The 18,827-nt window shown below is 55.6% G+C and overlaps 2 protein-coding genes and 1 pseudogene across 16 annotated transcripts; 1 reads left to right on the top strand and 2 right to left on the bottom strand.

Annotated features, from left to right (window-relative positions):
• The first annotated feature begins 4,845 nt into the window (after nt 1-4,845).
• ATXN7L3 (ataxin 7 like 3) lies at nt 4,846-12,985 on the top strand. 11 transcript variants are annotated; one of them, XM_032163828.2, is made up of 13 exons: nt 4,846-5,311; nt 6,672-6,782; nt 7,072-7,204; nt 7,403-7,574; nt 7,776-7,873; nt 8,373-8,395; nt 8,675-8,741; nt 8,890-8,975; nt 9,293-9,361; nt 9,640-9,683; nt 9,941-10,012; nt 10,106-10,263; nt 10,368-12,748. In XM_032163828.2, the coding sequence occupies exons 2-13, from the start codon at nt 6,732-6,734 to the stop codon at nt 10,514-10,516; spliced, it is 1,122 nt and encodes a 373-aa protein (XP_032019719.1). In that variant the 5' UTR covers nt 4,846-5,311; nt 6,672-6,731; the 3' UTR covers nt 10,517-12,748. The 11 variants fall into 11 exon arrangements, with proteins under 11 accessions (XP_032019719.1, XP_032019721.1, XP_032019722.1 ...); XM_032163830.2 differs by having other exon boundaries at nt 4,847-5,311; nt 8,696-8,741; nt 10,368-12,985; XM_032163831.2 differs by having other exon boundaries at nt 4,848-5,311; nt 8,947-8,975; nt 10,368-12,985.
• A 78-nt stretch (nt 12,986-13,063) lies between these two features.
• Nucleotides 13,064-13,896, bottom strand: LOC116474938 (uncharacterized; annotated as a pseudogene).
• On the bottom strand, nt 13,064-17,794 carry TMUB2 (transmembrane and ubiquitin like domain containing 2). 5 transcript variants are annotated; one of them, XM_032163834.2, is made up of 4 exons: nt 17,674-17,794; nt 17,040-17,166; nt 15,202-15,768; nt 13,896-14,284 (listed from the first exon to the last, which is right to left on the bottom strand). In XM_032163834.2, exons 2-4 carry the CDS (start codon nt 17,072-17,074, stop codon nt 13,921-13,923), a joined length of 966 nt encoding a protein of 321 aa, XP_032019725.1. In that variant the 5' UTR covers nt 17,075-17,166; nt 17,674-17,794; the 3' UTR covers nt 13,896-13,920. The 5 variants fall into 5 exon arrangements, with proteins under 5 accessions (XP_032019724.1, XP_032019725.1, XP_058300716.1 ...); XM_032163833.2 differs by having other exon boundaries at nt 13,064-14,284; nt 17,040-17,786; XM_058444733.1 differs by lacking the exon at nt 17,040-17,166 and having other exon boundaries at nt 15,202-15,853.
• Between the last annotated feature and the right edge of the window lie 1,033 nt (nt 17,795-18,827).

Below are 18,827 nucleotides of genomic sequence, written 5' to 3'. Positions count from 1 at the left end.
AATTCCATTTGTTCACCTTGGGTTGTGAGACCACTAAAGACTCTGAGAAGTTGGAGAACAAATGCATTTTCACCCAAAGTACATGGTCGGGGAATTGGAGGTGATGAGCTATTAGGGTCAAGGGTTCGCCCTGGGCATGCAAACCTTCCTAGTGTAGGGCTTATCGTGGGGAGTTGAGGGAGCACGCTCTCACTTTGAGCCTTCAGCTCCACCCCGGGTTAAAGGTTAAGGGTTAAGGATGACTTTCCTAAGACCATCTAGGCCTCTGATAGGAAGCAGGCTGGGCTGGGCTAGGCTGAGATGACTCGCTCTCTGAGATTAAGGGAAGACACCCTTTCCTGCGCAGGCCTTGGCTGGGTTCCTGGAACCTCAAAGGGCTGCAGACCCAGGTCCTGTCTGAGAACTCTCTCCGAGCCCTTGCCCCTATCCTATACTGGCCAAACTTCTAAAAAGCTTGTTGCGCCTCTTGGCCTCCCACTTACCACCATCCTTTGAGTCTCCTTGCTAAGGTCACCAACATGTTCATTACATCTGGTGAACACTTGTCTGTCTTTTGCCTTCTTGGTCTACTCTGCTGGTGTCAGCTCTTCCTCATTTTATCCCAGGTGTTCATGTCTCTCCCTTCAACCTCCCATTATCGCCCATAGGCAACCATTCTGAAAGGTGGTGCCGACAGAGACTGCTCTTCCAAGCTGCAGACCTGTGCAGACACCCTTGCATCCCCTGGGATATCTTGCAGACATCTCATACCTCAAGAACCGAAATGATTACCAAACGCTTAGTCGTTCAACCTAGAAAGCAGAGTATTGGCCTTGACTCCTCTCTCCCTTTCACCTCGAGGTTCAATCACCTAGACCTCTCCATTCCACTTCCTAAAGCTGTCTCAAATCTGTCGACCCCTCCCACAGGGTGGCTCCCACAGTTGCCACTCCCATCCTATTTAAGGCCACCATTATTGCTCAACTTCTACAAAGACCTCCTAAAGCTGGTCTTCCTGCTTCCACTCTCGCCCCCTACAGCCCATTCTTCACATGGCAGCCAAAGTTATCTCAAATAAATCTGATTATTTCTGTACTGACAATTTACCATGTCTTACCATGGGCCTACAAGGCTTGGCTCCTGCATTCTTTCTCTTATCTTCTCTCACCCTGCTCTTCCTAACCACTTACAACGATTCAACCAAGTGATCTCTTCTGTTCCTCAAACATGCCTACCTGCGGGGTCTTGGCACCTGTTCTCTCTGCCCAGATGGCTATTCCTCCAACCCTACACATACCTGATTTTTTTTTTTTTTCATTCTTTAGGCCTCAACTCACATGTCCTCTCACAGAGAAGCCTTTCCCAACCACCTGCTCTGGAGAGGCCTCCTCCATCTTCTTGTTTATGTATTTGTTTATTATCTATCTCCCCAAGTAGAAGACACCTTATCTGCTTGTTCATTACAGTAATCTCAGCACCTGAAACTGCCTGATATACATTTGACACTCAAGAAAGATTTGTTGAGTGGGTGAGTAAGTCTGGCCCACAAGGCCCTTGGGGATCTGCTGCCCGTTAGCCCTGCCCCGACTCTAGCCACACTGATCATTCATGTCTCGAACATAACATGCTCTCTCCCAGGGCCTATACACATGGTGTTCTCTCTGCCTAGTTAATTCAGGGCTCCACTTAAAAGACCACTTCCTTCCCTGAACTCCTGAGAAAAAGGGTCTCCACACTATATGTTTCTTCAGCAGCCTGAATGCCTTCACACTCAGGCCTTATTTCCTTCACATCAGGCCTTGCTAGGCTGTAAGCTGCGCTAGGACAAGGTTTGTGTGTCTCTCTTGCTTGTTGCTGTAACCCCAGGGCCTCACCCAGAGTCAGGACCAGCTCAGGCCTTAGTGTTTATTAACTGGTGCTAACTGTGGAGACTGGGCACGTGCCCAAAGAGGTCACCACCACAGAGCAGCCCAGGCCAAGCACAGAATGAATAGTACAGTCTAGTTGTAAAGAAGTTTGGTATGAGGATGGCCATGGGTGGGGATATGAGGAAGGATTTAGGTAAACAGGGAGAAGCCAGGAGGATTTTCTGGCCGTGGCGCAAATTCCTTAGGGCAGAATGTACTGGGCATATTTAGGTAAGAAACAGATCAGTATCACTGGAGTGAAGAATTCCTGAAAAGGAGGCGGGAGATAAGAGAAAACGAAGGTTGAGGCTATGTTGTTGAAGTTCCTGAAGACCTAGCTTACTTCTCTGTGCCAGATCTAAGTTCAACCACCTTTCGGGTCTCCATCAGCTGATCCCACAGTAACCTCAATATATCCCAGACTGAAGTCATCCTGTGTCCTCCTATGTCCTCCCCTGAGTTCCCCATCCTAGTTAAAGGTGTTTTCAAGACCTCCCTCTCCTTTCCTCCACACACCTCAATCAGTAACAAAAACCTACTGCTTTTAGCCAAGCCCAGTGGTTTATGCCTGTAATCCTAGCATTTGGGAGGCTGAGGCGGGCGGATCTCCTAAGGTCAGAAGTTCGAGACCAGCCTGGCCAACATGGTGAAACCCTGTCTCTACTAAAAATACAAAACAAAAATTAGCCAAGCGTGGTGGCATGCGCCGGTAATCCCAGCTATTCAGGAGGCTGAGGCATGAGAATCGCTTGAACCCGGGAGGCAGAAGTTGCCATGAGCTGAGATCGCACCTGAGTGACAGAGCAAAATGCTGTCTAAAAAAACAAAACAAAAAATCTACTGCTTCTAAATGATTCTCCAGACCACACTGCAGCATGATCTACTAAAAATGTAAGTCTGGTGAATGATTCCCCTTGAGGACTCCTCACGGCTTACAAGCTAAAGCCCACAAACTTTTCAGCACCTACTTTGCTTTGTCCTGTATGATCCAGCCTGCTCACCTCCTGCTGCTCCGCCACCCACTCCCCTGTTCCAACTTGATCCATGCTTCTGAAGCTTCCAGTTGGGGATGTCCAATGCCTTCTTAGCCTATCTTCACCTGGTTCATCTCCATCTACAAGAAGTTTTTCTTTTTCTTCTTTTTTGTTTTGAGATGGTCTCGCTCTGTTGCCCAGGCTGGAGTGCAGTGGCGCAATCTCAGCTCACTGCAACCTCCGCCTCCGGGGTTCAAGCGATTCTCCTGCCTAAGCCTCCTGAGTAGCTGGGATTACAGGAGCCCGCCACCATGCCCAGCTAATTTTTGCATTTTTGCAGGCTGGTCTCGAACTCCTGGCCTCCCAAAGTGCTGGGATTACAGGCCTGGGCCACCGCACCCTGCCCAAGAAGCCTTTCTTGACCAACTCTCTTACATCATTTGATGTCTCCTTTTGGCTACCTCTGTTCTCTATCTCTCTGCTGTTTTCGTCACACTATTTTGCAATTATTATCCTACCTGTCTGTCTATCCACAAGACAGTGAACTTCTTGAAGAAGCACAACTGTCTTATATCATCTTTTATCCCAGCACCTGGAGCACCGTAAGAATAACAGCTAAGATTTACCAAGCACTTACACAGAGCTAAGAGTTTCACATGCACTGACTTGTTAATCACTACAGCAACGCAAGGAGATAGGACTATCATTATGCCCACTGACAACAGAGGAAACTGAGGCAGAGGAAACTCATTGGCTAGGCCCAACGATTTAAATTCAAATCAGACGCCTGATCTGAACTACTCAGGAATATCGCCTCAATAAATGTTTGCTGTTTCTCAGGAGAAATCGGTGAGAAAAAAATAAGTATTTGCTGAAAACTAAAAACCAAAGATAGCTCCAAGTATGTGATTTCAGACTATCCTCCTTTTTAATCTTATCTCTTGAGGGCAGAGGGCTGTCACACAACCGTTCCAGGACACCACACACAGAGTAACCGAGATGAAAGCGCCAATCCAGCCATCCACCGCGGCTGGGAAAAGGCCTGCCCCTTCCTAAGGTAAAGAGGGACTGAGAGCGTGAGCACAGGGACACGCAGCACCCAGGGGAACAGCACTGGGTCGGGGCAAGGATCTGGCCAGTGCCAAGCAGGCTGTCTGAGGGGTGGGGGGTCCAGCGTGGGTTCCGGAAGCAGGAAAGGCGAGCAGGTGTGGGATCTAAATTAGGACGAGGGGCGGGGAGGGCGCTCCGCGCAGAAGGGCGCAGCTTGGCCTCCGACCTCAGCAGCGGACCCTCATCTCGGCCGCTTGTTGGTCCGCAGGCCTGGAGTGGGCTGAGACCCGCCCAGAAACCGGGAGAACTGAGGCGCGGGCGAGCCCCTTCGGCTCCACAGGCTTTCCGCCCCGAGGTCCTAACTGCGCCCCACTTCAAGTCTGGCCTCTTCACAGAAGTGGCTGCACGCCTCGGGGTAAAGGGGGGAGCGGAGGGTGGAGGGGAGAGAGCGGGGAGCCCCGAGGGAAGGGCGGGGGAGCCTGGGCCGGAAGGCGTCCCAGGCTCGGCTGGCAGCCGGCGCTCTCTTTCGACGCCACCCGCTGCCCCCGCCCCCGAGCCGGCCGGGACGGCACAACGTCTCCGCCCCCAGCGCACCGCGCACCTCACCTTGAACGCCGCCCCACCCACCCCCATCTTATTGGACCTCCCGGGCCGAGGCCTCCCGGCGATTGGTCGGGGAGGTCCGCGAAGGCTCCGCCCATCTCCCCGCCCCCGTCCCCGTCCGCCGGTACTTTGGACGGCGGCGTGGCGCCCCTCCTCCCCTCCCGGTCCCCGCCCCCTGGAGCAAATGCTGCCGAGCTGCGGCCGCGGGGCAGATGCACGCGCTCGGGCCCTCCTAGCAGGCGCGAGCAGTCGCTGGGCGCGCGAAAGCGAAAGAAGGAAGAGGAAGGGAGGGGGAGGGCGGGGTGTTGGGGAGGGGCGGGAGGAGGAAGAGGAGGAGGTTGGAGCGCGCTCGCGCTTGGCCTCGCGCCCGCGCAGAGGGAGGGGGAGAGGGGCGCGCGCACGCTCGCGTTCTCGCTCGCTCCATCCATCCATCCTCCGGTCGCGGCACACGCGCGCGCGCGCTCCGGGCTCGCGCCGCACCCCCCGCCCGGGAGAGGCGGGCTGGAGTGGGGGGCGGGGGGAGGGGCGCGCGGACGGCGCGCGGACTGCGCGCGGGCGGGGTGAGGTGAGGAGGAGGAGGCGGCGACGGGACAAGAAGGGAGGGGAAGGGGCCATGGCCGCCCGGTGAGGCGGCGAGGCGGGGGAGCGGCCCGACCCCCCGGCCCCGGGCCCTGGGCCCCGGGGAGAGGCGAGGACGGACCGACGGACATGGGGCTCCGGAGCAGCCGCCGCCGCCGCCGCCGCCGGAGGACGCGGCCCTGAGAGGCCGCCGGGCCCCGGCGCGGCCCCCCGGGCGGGGTGAGTACGGGACGGAGACGGGGACGGGGGAGGGGCCTGTGGGGGGCGGGGGGCGGGGCCCAAGGCGGGGCTTGGGCCCCCTCCCCCCAGGTCTGGGTCAGCGCCCCTTCCCCTCCCCCCGGGCCGACGCGGAAACGCCCGGCTTCCCCCAGCTTCCCGGCCGGGCCGGGGCCCCCGGCTCTCCCCCGTCTGGGTCCCCCTTGGGCGGGGCAGGGCCGGCCGGGGAGGGGGCGCGGGGCCTTTGTTAGGGAGCCAGGCCCCAGCCCCCGGGACAATAGAGACACCCTCCCGGACTCTTCTCCCCGGCCGGCCGGGGCTACTGGCGGGCGGGGAAGGAGAGGGGCTGGGACGCTTCCCACTCTCTGGGGGTCGGTCTGTCCCGGCCCGGCGCCGGCCCCGGCGGCTCGGCTCTCCTCCCCCCAGTCGGTATGATGCAGCAGCAGTGCCGCAGGGACGGGGGAAGAGCCGAGGCCCGGTCTCCTATCCTTCCCAGTGCCCCCGGCTCATTCGTCAGTCCCCACCCCACTCTAGGCCGGCAGCTTCTGAAACTCGTACCCACCGTTCCGAGGGGCCCTGGGTTGTGGGTGCTGTGTCTGAATCCTTGGGTGGGGGTTCCTGGACTTTGGGGCTCTTGGAGAGACTTCCGGGCTGGTCCTGAGGGAGGGCGGGTGGTTATTTAAAGGAAGAACAGGTAAGGGGAGTGCCCGCTCCTGGCGTGCCACCCCACTGGGCTCTCCCCCCCATCCCCCCCCCCGTTCCTGCTCATGGTGGCTAGAAATGCCTCTTAGCTCTAGGCTCCTGTGGGCTCTGCTCCCCTCGTGGAGTGGCAGGCTGATTTCAAGGGAAGGCAGAGTGGGGTGAAGGTTGTAGGGTCCTAGGGCCGTTTCTACTTCTGGTAGCAGTACCCCCCCAAGTGGACATCCTGGCTGAAAGCAGAGGTGACTCTGAGGAGAGTCTTTAGGGAAGGCGGGGGGTGTATTTAGGAGTCTGTGCAGTTCTTTGCCACACCCTGTGGGTTTGCTTTGAGGCCTTGGAGTTCCTTCTCCTCCCCCTGCTGCATTGCACCATGGGTATCAAAGAGGGGTTTGAGTTTTGGGGACCTAGGGTGAGCTGCTGCCTCCTATAGACCCAGACTCTGATTGGCAGTGGAGTCCAGGGCCTGAGCTCAGGCCTGGGAAAGACTAGGCCCCTTTTAGGTTTCAGGCCTTGAAGGACCATCCAGACTTAGTGAGCCTGGGCCTTGGGGAGGGAGAGACCCTGATGCCAGGACTGAGCTCTGGGCAGCGAGGTGGGGAGGGAAGGTGGCCGCATTCAGAGGTGCCTTGGACTCACAACAACACCCCCACCCCTGTGTGTGCAGCCGTGTTGCCGCCCGCTGTGCTATGAGCAGTGAGAGCGCCGTCTCCACAAGAGTTTACAAATGAAAATGGAGGAAATGTCTTTGTCTGGCCTGGATAACAGCAAACTAGAGGTGAGGGCTCCCCCACGTGTGCCTGCAGTTCTTTCTCTTGATGTCTCTCCGTCGCCGTACCTGGCATCCACACCAAAGAGGAATTTGGGTAGTCAGCCTTGTTCCTTAAAGGGAATAGCCAGCTGAAAAGACCAAGGATCCAGGAAGAAGAAAGAACACGAAGTCAAGATGGGGAAAATGTCAAAGAAAGCATGATTTTTGGCTGGGGCCAGTTTGCAGCAGATTTGGTTGGTGAGAGTCCAGGGGGCTGTGACTCTTGTGACCGTAGCTGTTCTCCCCTGGGGCCCAGGCCATCGCTCAGGAGATATACGCGGACCTGGTCGAGGATTCTTGTTTGGGATTCTGCTTTGAGGTACATCGGGCTGTCAAGTGTGGCTACTTCTTCTTGGACGACACGGACCCTGATAGCATGAAGGATTTTGGTGAGCTTCAGGGTGAAGGAGCAGCAGTCCAGCCCTTCCCTTGGACTGCTTGGAGTTTCCTTCTCTGGAAACTGTGCTAGATGTAGCGCCTGGAGCTCCTGTGAGCCGGGGGAGGGATTGAAGAGGCCGTGGGACCCCAGGTGGGAACAAGAGGAGAGGGTCCTGCCCACCCTGATCGCCAGCCTCTCCTGTCCCCAGAGATCGTGGACCAGCCGGGGTTGGACATCTTTGGACAGGTTTTCAACCAGTGGAAGAGCAAGGAGTGTGTTTGCCCCAATTGCAGTCGCAGCATTGCCGCCTCCCGCTTTGCTCCCCATCTGGAGAAGTGCCTGGGAATGGGTCGGAACAGCAGCCGAATCGCCAACCGCCGGTGAGGGAACCAGAGCTGCCCGTTCTCTGCAGCCTGTGCCATGGTGTAGTCCCCCAGGGGCATTGGGAGGGTACAGAGGGTGGGTTTTACTTGGTCCCAGATGCTCCACCTGCCTCTGAAGTTGGGGGCAGAGCGGGGTGACCGCCTTGACCCCTTTCTTTTCCCTCCCCTTGGCCCCTCTCTCTTCCCTCTCCTTGGCAGGATTGCCAATAGCAACAATATGAATAAGTCTGAGAGTGACCAAGAGGATAACGATGACATCAATGACAACGACTGGTCTTATGGCTCGGAGAAGAAAGGTGCTTGGGGATCTGGGGAAGCCTGGGGGGCATTGGGATGAGGTGGGAAGCAGGAATTGGGTATACAGTGGTCACAAGTTGTTGCCTTGAATGATGAAGAGAGAGTGTAGTTGTGCGGTTTCCTTTTTCTTTTTTTTTTTTGAGACAGAATCTCGCTCTGTGGCCCAGGCTGGGTGTAGTGGCGCGATCTCGGCTCACTGCAACCTCCATCTCCCGGGTTCAAGCGATTCTCCTGTGTCAGCCTCCTGAGTAGCTGGGATTACAGTCGCGTGCTACCATGCCCAGCTAATTTTTGTATTTTTAGTAGTGATGGGGTTCCACCATATTGGCCACGATGGTCTCAATCTCCTGACCTCGTGATCCGCCTGCCCAGGCCTCCCAAAGTGCTGGGATTACAGGCGTGAGCCACCGTGCCTGGCCTGTTGTATGGTTTTCTTGAGATGCTTTTAGATTGAGAACTTAACGGAAACCCTGCTCTTCATGCTTTTGTTCCCCACAGCCAAGAAGAGAAAGTCAGACAAGGTGAGAGCCGGGGCAGGCATTGGGGAAATAATGGGTAAAGGACAGATACCCTCCCCTTTGGGCAGGGAGTCCTCGAGTGTCATGACTCAAGGCTGAGGTCACTGGGGGCTTGAGGGTGTCTGTGGTGGGTGGGGGGGGAATGGGGGGTGGGGGGAGGGCACATGGGTAGCAGGCCTCCTATTGGGGAGGAAGAGTGGGAATTTGAGGATGCTGCTTTGTCAAATCTTTTTTCCTTCCCTGGGTTCTCGGCTCCCCCTTATCGTTACCCTTTCCCCAAAGCTATGGTATCTCCCATTCCAGAACCCCAATTCCCCTCGAAGATCCAAGTCTTTAAAACACAAAAATGGTAAGTGGAGCCAGAGCAATGGGAATGGTTCTAGCTGTGTCTTCTGGGACTCATTGCTGGGGGGTGGAGGTAGGGCCTGGGGATAGGGGAATTGAGGGAGGGCCTGTGATCCTTCTGTCACCCCCACTTCCTCTCTGGTTATTTTCAGGGTTCTCTGTCTGTACCTCTGCATCAAACACCCTTCCCCTTCTTTTTTCTTCTTCAGGGGAACTTAGCAATTCGGATCCTTTTAAGGTGAGTATGGGCCGCCCCTCACACGCTCACTCTCATTGTCCTGGTTGTGAGGTGGTGGGGATTTGGACAAGTAGGGATCAGAATGCTGACAGCCAGAGGCACTGATGAGCTATTTGGATCTTACATATTTATGTTCTTTCTGAGTCCCACCCCTTATCCATTGGCAGGTGGGATGAGAGAAATCACTTGGAAAATGGCAGGGTCGTTCTAAAGCCTCTCACTTAGAAAGGGACCAGAGGGACTGATTCTTGCTTCCACCCCTGCCCTTCTCTTTTCTCTGCCCCATCTCTTAACTTGTACCTCTGGTTCTCCTGCAGTATAACAATTCAACTGGGATCAGCTATGAGACCCTGGGGCCGGAGGAGCTTCGCAGCCTGCTAACCACGGTGAGGGGGGACCGGCAAGGGAGAAGGCCCTTGGGAGTAGGCTGGAGCCATAGGCAGTGGTCAAGGCCTGGGAGGAAGCTGGTGACCTAGCAGTCAGGGCCATATCGTTCTCTCTCTCTGGAATTAGGTTTCCCGGCCCATAGTGTCCTGGGACCGTCTGCTCTGGACACCTTTGGGCCATCTCTGCTTGTGCTATCTAGCATTTATACAGAAGGAAACATCTAGCATCTAGAGTAGGTTCCCTCCATCCCTCCTTTCAGCTTATATTCCTCTTCCAGCAATGTGGGGTGATTTCTGAACACACCAAGAAGATGTGCACAAGGTGAGCACAGAACCTAGAAAGGGGGCTAGGTGCTTCCTGCACACTCACCATGGGCATGGGTCGGGAGTACCCCTGGACTTGAGCAATGGGGCTCCTGCCCTTCCCCTTCCCTCCTCTAATGATCAGGTCTTTGGCCACAATCTGGGGACGAATCTGCATTCACCCCTTCCCCGTCTGTGCCCATGGCTCCTGCCTTGCCGAGGGGAGGGGCTTTACCTGAGTTCCTCAGACCCCTCCCTGCCTTGCCTCACCACCAGGTCCCTGCGCTGCCCACAGCACACAGATGAGCAGAGGCGAACCGTACGGATTTATTTTCTCGGGCCCTCGGCGTAAGTGTCCCTACAGGAAGAGTGGGGGGTTGTGACCAGTTAGGGTTATGATCACTATCTCTAAAGCCCTTTTTTGGTTCATCCCCTTTCCAGCGTCCTTCCAGAGGTCGAGAGCTCCCTGGATAATGACAGCTTTGACATGACTGACAGCCAGGCCCTGATCAGCCGGCTTCAGTGGGACGGCTCCTCTGACCTCTCACCCTCTGATTCAGGCTCCTCCAAGACGAGTGAAAATCAGGGATGGGGTCTAGGTACGTGATGCAGTTGGGCCCCAGGGGCTCTGTGCCCAAAGCCATGGGGTGCCACCTCTCCTGCCACACCCCTACTCTCATCCCTTGTGTCTCTTTCTCTACAGGTACCAACAGCTCTGAGTCACGGAAAACCAAGAAAAAGAAATCCCATCTGAGCCTGGTAGGGACTGCCTCCGGCCTAGGTTCCAACAAGAAGAAGAAGCCAAAGCCACCGGCACCCCCAACGCCCAGCATCTATGATGACATCAACTGACTTGGGTGCAAGGGATAGCCTTTGGCTGAGCAGAGCCCTCTCTCCTGACCCCCACCCAGGTGGCATAGCCTGGCAAATGGACAGCTGCTGGGGGTTGGGGCTTGGGAAGCTTGGTGGGCCAGGCAGGCAGAGGATCCGATTATGCGCCCCTGGGGGGTGTCAAAGTCCTCTGCAATGGAGCACGACTCCTCGGCGTGCAGGACTCAGACCTGGACATATTATGCCTTGGACATAAGTTTGGTGGGGAGGCGGTTTTCCTATTTATTCTGTGAGTTACTGGATGTCCATCTAGGCCAGGGGCCTGACCTGGGCACTGTGCCAGGGCACTGCCTGCCCCCCACCCCAGGAACTGGACTAAGCCCTGCTGAGGGGCAGTGTGGCGACCCGGGAGGCTGTGGGTTGGAAGCTGAGCCTGGAGGGGGCCTGCCTCGGCCGCCCTCAGCAATGTGAATGGGTCCGGTGCTTGGAGCTGAGGGGCAAGGCTGGGCATGTCCTGTCTGTGTGCAGAATCCTATCAAATGCCCCCAGTCCCAGGGGTAGGCAGGCACAGAGTGCTGTCTGCTGAGGTGGGCGTCCAGAACTGCCGCCACCTTCCCTGCCCCTCACAGGGGCAGCCCTTTCCCCTCAGTCCCCATGGGCCTCCTTGGCAGCAGGAGCTGTCCTTTTGTTGGGTGCCAGGAAAGGGCCTCCAGCCTCTACAGCTTCAAGGAATGGGAAAGGGAGGGTAGGAAGAGGGAGAAGTGTCAGAATTCCTCCCCCTGCCTCTCCTCCCGGACCCAGGGCTGGTGAGGAGTGGGGCCCCAAGGTGAGAGGGAACGGTGCTGCTTTATTTGAAATGTTTTCTTACCTCATTCCCTGCCCCAGGAAGGGACCCAGCCTCACCCTCCTGGGGTGGCCCCGTGTTCCTCCTGCCCACCCTGCCCTACTGCCCTACTGGGGCAGCCCAGGTTCCCAACTGCTGCTTCCACCCCCTTCACCTTGACCGGCTTCAGTTCCTCTCAGCGCTCCTGCCTCCAAAGCCTGCCCTGTTTCCCTTCCTTAGCGCTTTTAAGTTATTTATTCTGTACTTGTGGTTTGGGGCTCTGAGGAAAATCCTAATCTTGTGCCTCTCCCCCTTTGCTGGGAGTCGGATGGGAAGAGAGGGTGGCCTCTGTGCCCCGGGTTGTCAGTGGAGGGGAAGGGGTGTCATTGTCCCTCTGTGGGACTGTCATGCCAGTGTGCCCACCTGCCTGGTCTACATCCTAAAGAGATGTACCGTCCCCCCTCCATGCGAGCACCACCACTCCCAGGAGCCAAGCTGGAGGACCACGACCTGGGCTGGGAGCAGAGCTGACTGACACGGGTGGAGGTGACCCTGAGCCAAGTTCTCTGGCACTTGCTGGACATGTCCCCTACCCTCTTCCCAAGAGGAGCCATCCCACATTTGGGTAGTTAGTACCCAGGACTGGTTGGACTGATTGGGTTAGGGACCCTAGAGGGTTAAGGGAACAACAGAGATGGGGCTGCAATGCCCTGTCTGGAACTCCGCTCTCCCCCTAGGGTGGTTCTGATTGTGGCTTCTGTCTGGTTGCAAGTTGGTTTTTAACCCACAAATTGTGATTATTTTTTAAAAAGCCAAACAGATTTTGGCAGGAGTTAGAATAAATCCCGGGGCCTGGGCTCCTCTATATTCTTGGCCCTCCATAGTCTCCCTCCGAGAGGAGGCCGGAGGGAGAGGAGGATCTCAGCAGGCCTCTAGCCGCTTCCAGATGCAGTCTGGGGAGTCTGGGCAGTCTGGCTGAAGGTGAAGGGAGGAAGGCTGTGGGCCACTCTCCCTTCTGAGAGGCAGCTGCAGCTCAGGCCCTAATACACTCTTTGCCCTGTGGCCTCTCCCTTTTTCCCCTTTCTGGTTGGAGGAGGGAGAAGTGGGAAGTAGTTTGGGAACTGGTTTGTCCACATAAACTTCCCCATTGTTCCTTGGCCCGCCCTCAGGGCAGAGCCCCCTGCCCAGGCTGGGTAAGAGATGGGCTTGGTCCAGCAGGGACCCTGAGGGAACAAACCCTTTTCCTTCTGGGGAGAGAGTGCCCCCCTACCATGTAGTTGAACAGGGGCTAGGAGCTCCCCACTCCCCTCCCTCTAACAGCAGGCTGTGTGGGTTTCAATTCCCATCCTTCCCACCCCAGCTAGGTGTCGTCCGCCCTGTATCCTGTGTCTGAGTGTGTGTGGGGGGGTTCTGTACTAATTTCCATGGCCGGTGGCTTTTCCTTCCATGCATCACTCCCCCCCGCATGCCCAGGGGCCACCCGCCTGGCATTACCGCATGCTGGGGTCATTGGGGGAGGGGGGTGGGGCTCACGCTGTCCTGTGGTCTTGAGATTTTTATTTTTGCATATGTAATCCATTCTGTACAGGTAGCTAACTTTGTAAACGCTGTGTATTCCCTCTGCCCCCATGGCTGCTGGTGTAAATAAACTGCATCTCCTGTTGGTAGCCCAGGCCTACCTACGCTCATTACCATGTTGCTGGGGGCAGTGCAAAGCCATTCTCTGTCACAGAAAGAGGCTCCAGGACCACAAAATGGAACTTTATTCAGTCACAGACACTGACCCTCCAATAGCCCCAGAAGCAAGAGCCTAGGGCCCAGCGATCCATACCCAGTCCTTGGAGTTGGGCAGGGTAGGATGCTGGCCAAGGGCCAGTGCTGTCTCTTGCTTACAGCCTGAGGCCTACGGGAGCAGCAGCTGTGGCCTGGCCGCTCCCAATGCTGGGGGCTTGGCTTGGTTCCCCATCCCCTTCCTGACTGAGCTCTATGAAGGACTCTTAAAAAAATAAAATGCAAGCAAAGTGCTTTGAAAGAAGGGAGGACACCCTATTCCTGCTAAGGGGTAGAGGAAGAAGGTGAAGGCGGCTAGGTGCCCATAAGAGAAGGCTGGCACAATCTTCATTCCCGCCAGTGTGATTTCAGTCTCAAAAGATGAGTATTTGGCTGAGAAATGGAAGGATACTCCAGGCTCCCTATGGAGTTGTGCTGGGGCCATGCTGAGCTGCCCTGGCAGGCAGCCCTGGGTGCTGGGGGCAGACATGCAGGACACTGGGAAGAGCCAGAACCACAGGTGGGAGGGAATCTCATAGCCCAGGCTCCCCACTGAGCTTGGCCAGCAGCTTTGAACTCCTTCAGAGGACCCTAAAAGTGAAGGAAGATGACATCCTCATTTCTACCTGAGTTGTGCTTGCACCGGAGGGACATCTGTACTCCTGTGGATGAGAAGGGGAGGCCGCGTACCTGCCTCCTGTGTCCTATGGAGGAGAGTTCCATCACATCCTTTCCACCCCTCCCTTGCAGGCCCTTGGGCCCAGCTCTGGCCAGGAAAAGGGGGGAGGCCATAAAGGAGGAAGACCATGCCTTTCATTTTCTTCCTATGTCCTTATCGTCCATACATCCCAAATACTAGGAAGCTGAAGAAGACGGTGACTCCCACCAGGGAGACAGTGGCAGGTGCTGTGAAGAATTGGCGGTAATTGATTCGGAAGTACCAGACCACACCCAACAGCACCACAAAGACAGGCACCATGAGGCTGCCGACACTGACACCAAGGCTGGGTGGCTCAGTGGCTGAGGGGGCCAAGGAGGCTGAGGGGCCTGGAACAGCTGACCCTGGGGGTGAGCGGTGGCAGTGAATCACACAGTTGTCAGTAATGTTCAGAGAACGCAGTGTGCAGGCTGGGTCCTGTAGCAGGCGGCCCTGGTAGATCAGTTTCATCTGGCTTTCTTGTCCAGGGAAGTATTTGCTGTAAGGATGAAAGACATGGAAGGAAAGATAGAGGGTGAGGAATGAGAAGGCAAACAGGCCTGGACCAACAAAGCAAGGGAGTGGGGAGTGGGGAAAAACTGGAGGGTGGATTTTTTTCCCTCATCTTTATCCTTTTTTTTTTTTTTTTTCTGAGACAGAGTCTCACTCTGTTGCCAGGCTGGAGTGCAGTGGCGCGATCTCAGCTCACTGCAACCTCTGTCTCCTGGGTTCAAGCAATTCTCCTGCCTCAGCCTCCTGAGTAGCTGGGACTACAGGAGTGCGTCACCACGCCCAGCTAGTTTTTGTATTTTTTTTTTTTTTAGTAGAGACAGGGTTTCACCATGTTGGCCAGGATGGTTTTGATCTCTTGACCTTGTGATCTGCCCACCTTGGCCTTCCAAAGTGCTGGGATTACAGGCGTGAGCCACCACGACAGGCCCCTCTCATCTTTATCCTTAACTAATGAAGGGTATATTTGTTTGTTCTGTTTTTTGAGATGGAGTCTCACTCTGTTGCTCAGGCTGGAGTGCAGTGGTGCAATCTCGGCTCACTGCAACCTCCGCCTCCTGGGTTCAAGCGATTCTCCTGCCTCAGCCTCCTGAGTAGCTGGGATTACAGGCGTGCACCACCACGCCCGGCTAATTTTTGTATGTTTAGTAGAGATGAGGTTTCACCATGTTGGTCAGGCTGGTCTCGAACTCCTGACCTCGTGATGTACCTGCCTCGGCCTCCCAAAGTGCCGGGAGCCACTGCACCCGGCCTGAAGGGTGTATTTCTAAGAAAGTATCTACCTGCCCTTGGTAGGGGCTGGATCTTACACTTTGCTGCAGCTCCCATGTCTGCACCAGCCTCCTTAGAGGCAACCAAGGGCTGGGGGATGAGCACAAGCAGCTTCCCACTTCCCAGGCCACTCACCTCTTCAGGGCACCCACGGTATCCTCTGGCCTAGCCACAGCCAGCTCCTCGGTATCATTGAGGAATTTGAGCCGCACAGTGATGAGGCCAGGGCTGGGAGGGAGGCAGGTGCTATCCTCAGATCTCAGGGGGGCCTCTGGACTGCTGCTGCCTGCACCTGCTTGTCTTTTGGGCAGGCCTTGGATGTCAAGGAGATGCTCAAGGCTGGGCTCAATACCACCCCCAGCTCCAGCTTCCCCTGTGGAGTCTCCCCCACCTTCACCAGCCTCTTCAGCCTTCTCATCATTACCCTCTGATGGATGGGGGAGTTCAGTTGGCTCGGGGCTGCCTTGGCCTGCCACCAGGTGGTCCACATGCCCCAGGTGGAGGACGGATGTGTCGCCTGCTGACACAATAGCGCCCAGGAGCTGGTTGCTACCGCTGTCTGCTACGTAGGTAGAGAGCCAAGCTAGGATCAAGGCTAGAATCAGCACCACCACACCTGCCACCACCATCACCTCATTACCCACACCCTCAATGAGGGTGACATCAGAGAGCTCCATGGCCTGGCTGCTGGCAGGGTCCACGCTGCAGGAACAAAGGGGGACAGCATCAGCAGAGCCTGAGGGGTTGCAACCAGGTCTAGTTTGTTTAGGTTCTAACTGACCCAGCCCTGAAAAAAAAAAAGGAGTTCAGTGTTGTGTAGAAGGGGGCACAAACCTTCCTAATTCTGGCACCCCAACCTAAAGCTAAAGATCTACCCTACCCTTTGCTTTTATTGTGAAACTCCTGCTTTCAGGTTCTGTGACCTTCCTCTCTCACATTCCAACTTCCCAATGAGTGTGGATCAGCAGGAAAAGCCCACAGCCTTGCTGCTGCTGCTGCTACTGTTGTTGCTTTTTTGGTGAATGAGGAAAAACCTTTGCTGAGGCCTGAGTTTCTCTAGGATTTCTATCGCTTGATCAAGCAAATATGCCTCCTAAGCAGCCTCCAAAGTGGCTTCAGAGAGACCCCAAAGCCTGGAATATTTTACTGCGGGGCCCCCTTGGAGGCACTGTTTAGCCATCCCTGCCAGATTGTCTCATTTGAGCCTATTTCATTCCTGGTCACAGATCCAGGCTGCCAGATGTCAAGAGCCAAAGAAAACTGACCTACCATCAAAAGCAGAGTCAGACAAACCTCAAACGATAACTCTGTAGGGGCCGCGAGCAGATACTATGCAGCAGACATTATGTGCCGCCTCTGAAACTTCTGGCAAGCCCTGGGGAGCAACATGGGACAGACACCAGAAGCACCACCTTCCTGGGTCACCATGGGCCCACTCCTGCAATGACCACTCCCCAAGAGGAAGTGATTTGAAAACGATTCCATAACAGCTCTCACAATCTCAGTCTCTCTTCTTTCACTGTGAAGGTTCTGCTGCTGCAGTTTCTTAGAAAGGCAGGAAGGGTCCCTGCTTGCTCCTTGGAGTACCTACTATTTCCCTCGGAGAATCTGCTGCTTTCACAGCTGTCCCTGGGCAAATCCAGTCTGGTGATTATCATTATCAGACTATTCTCACAGCACCTATAAAACTTCATTATACTTATTTACCTGTCCATCTTTCTATTAGACTCCTGGTAGACAAGGATCGTATGTATTTCTCTTGGTACTGAAGTATCCAATATAATGCCCCAGTAGTTGCTCAGAGAATTATCTGTGGAACACGTCAACATCTTTATTTAATATACCGGCCCTGGAGCTAGAAAAACAACTAATCATAACCCCAGTCTTGCGTCTTACTAGCTATATCACCTCAGACAACTTTCTCAGAGCCTCAGCTTTCTCATCAGTAAAATGGGGTTAAAAACAGTACCTACCTCATAAGGTTGTTTTGAAGATGACGTGAAATCATCGAAGCAAAATACTTGGCACAGTGCCTGGCACACCGCAAATTGCAATTGCTTAATAATGGTAGCAATTTTTTATCACACCCACAACTAACCCCTGATGGTAAGAAGGTTAATGTCATTAACCATGATTTACAGAAAAAGAAACTGCGGCGAAGAAAGACGAAAACGATTGGCACAGACACAGGGAACTCTCGTGGGGAGGGGCCCGGCAGGACCCCAGGTGTCCGGCCTCACAGGTCTTTACTCTGTCCCTCAGCCTGTGATCTACCCTGTCCGTACCGTGACCGCACGGTGAGGAGGGGTCCCGCACCCTTTTTCTGAGGCGAAGGTTCCGCGTTTGGATGGTCCTATTCCCGCGGCGTTGGACTGGGGTCCATGGGCCCACCCGAACCGAAGGGCTACCTGGCCCCAGCCTCCGTGATAAGCCCAGCTGTCCCGGCCAGTGAGGAGTAGGGTCGGCTAAGGGGGTCACAAACCATCCACACCCCTCAAACTTCGGGGCGGGGCTGGGGAACTGGGGGCGGGGCTTGAGGACGCGGGGAGTCATGGGAAATTAAAGGGGGATTGGACCGGCCCTGTGCCTGGATGGGGAAGTCCTCACCTGAAAAGGCCAGACTAAATGTTTTGACCTCGCCAGGACGGCCCCTGGACTCGTTTTTCCGTAGGGGTCGGGAAAAGGGCTGGCAATCTGCGATTCTGTTCAGGTTCCGGTCTCTTCCGTCTTCTCCCGGAAGCTGTTATACCAGGGACAGGAAGTCCCGCCTCCGTGCCTTGCACTGATGACGCAAAGGTACGTAAGACGGGCTGACGTAAAAGGTATTCTTTAAATAAAAGGGACCGGTTTCTCAGCGGAAGGAGGGGCGGAGTCATTGTTGGCGGGATTGCGGCCCTCCCAGAGCGGGGCCACGCCTGGTGGGCGGGGCCTTAGGCAATCCAGGGTGAGAGGCGGGGCCAAGGGGGAGGAGTTAGCGGGGAGGTACTTGGGAAAGGGGCGTGGCTTCGCGACTGTGGAAGGATGCCCGGGCTGGCGCCGCTGGGCAGAGCTGGTGCGAAGTTTCCCTTTCCAACCTTGTTCTTCCGGCCTTGCTGTCTGCCTCCCGGGCTGATTGGATTCGTTACTGCTTTGCAACGCGCAGCTAACTCCAGGTTAGCGGGGATTAGTAAGAACTCAGCACTGGGCCAGTCGGGAAGACAGATAAGGAGACGAGTTAGTCAGCATCCGGTGCTTGAAGAGTGCGGCCCCAGGTAGTGTGGGACCCGGGAAAGAAGGCAGGAAAGCATTTCAAAGAAGGCACAGATTCAGCGCAGGCTTAGGACACAAAAAGGGGGAAAAGTCCAGCTTCCAAGAACTTATCCAGATTTTTGCAATTAAAATTTTTTCTTTTTTCTTTTTTTTTGAGACGGAGTTCCGCTCTTGTGCCCAGGCTGGAGTGCAATGGCGCGATCTCGGCTCACTGCAACTTCCGCCCCCCGGGTTCAAGCGATTCTCCTGCCTCAGCCTGCCGAGTAGCTGGGATTACAGGCATGCGCCACCACGCCCCGCTAATTTTGTATTTTAGTAGAGACAGGGTTTCTCCATGTTGGTCAGGCTGGTCTCGAACTCCCGACCTCAGGTGATCCGCCCCCGTCTGGGCCTCCTAAAGTGCTGGCCTTACAGGCGTGAGCCACCACGCTCTGCCGCAATTAAAATTTTTTCTAAAAATTTACTGTGGCCGGGCGGGGTGGCTTACTCTTGTAATCCCACCGCTTTGGGAG

The sequence above is a fragment of the Hylobates moloch genome, unplaced genomic scaffold (genome assembly GCF_009828535.3).
Source record: "Hylobates moloch isolate HMO894 unplaced genomic scaffold, HMol_V3 SCAFFOLD_10, whole genome shotgun sequence".
NCBI lineage: Eukaryota > Metazoa > Chordata > Mammalia > Primates > Hylobatidae > Hylobates > Hylobates moloch.
Note: the sequence above shows the minus strand (reverse complement) of the source record. Positions and strands in the feature narration are given on the sequence as shown.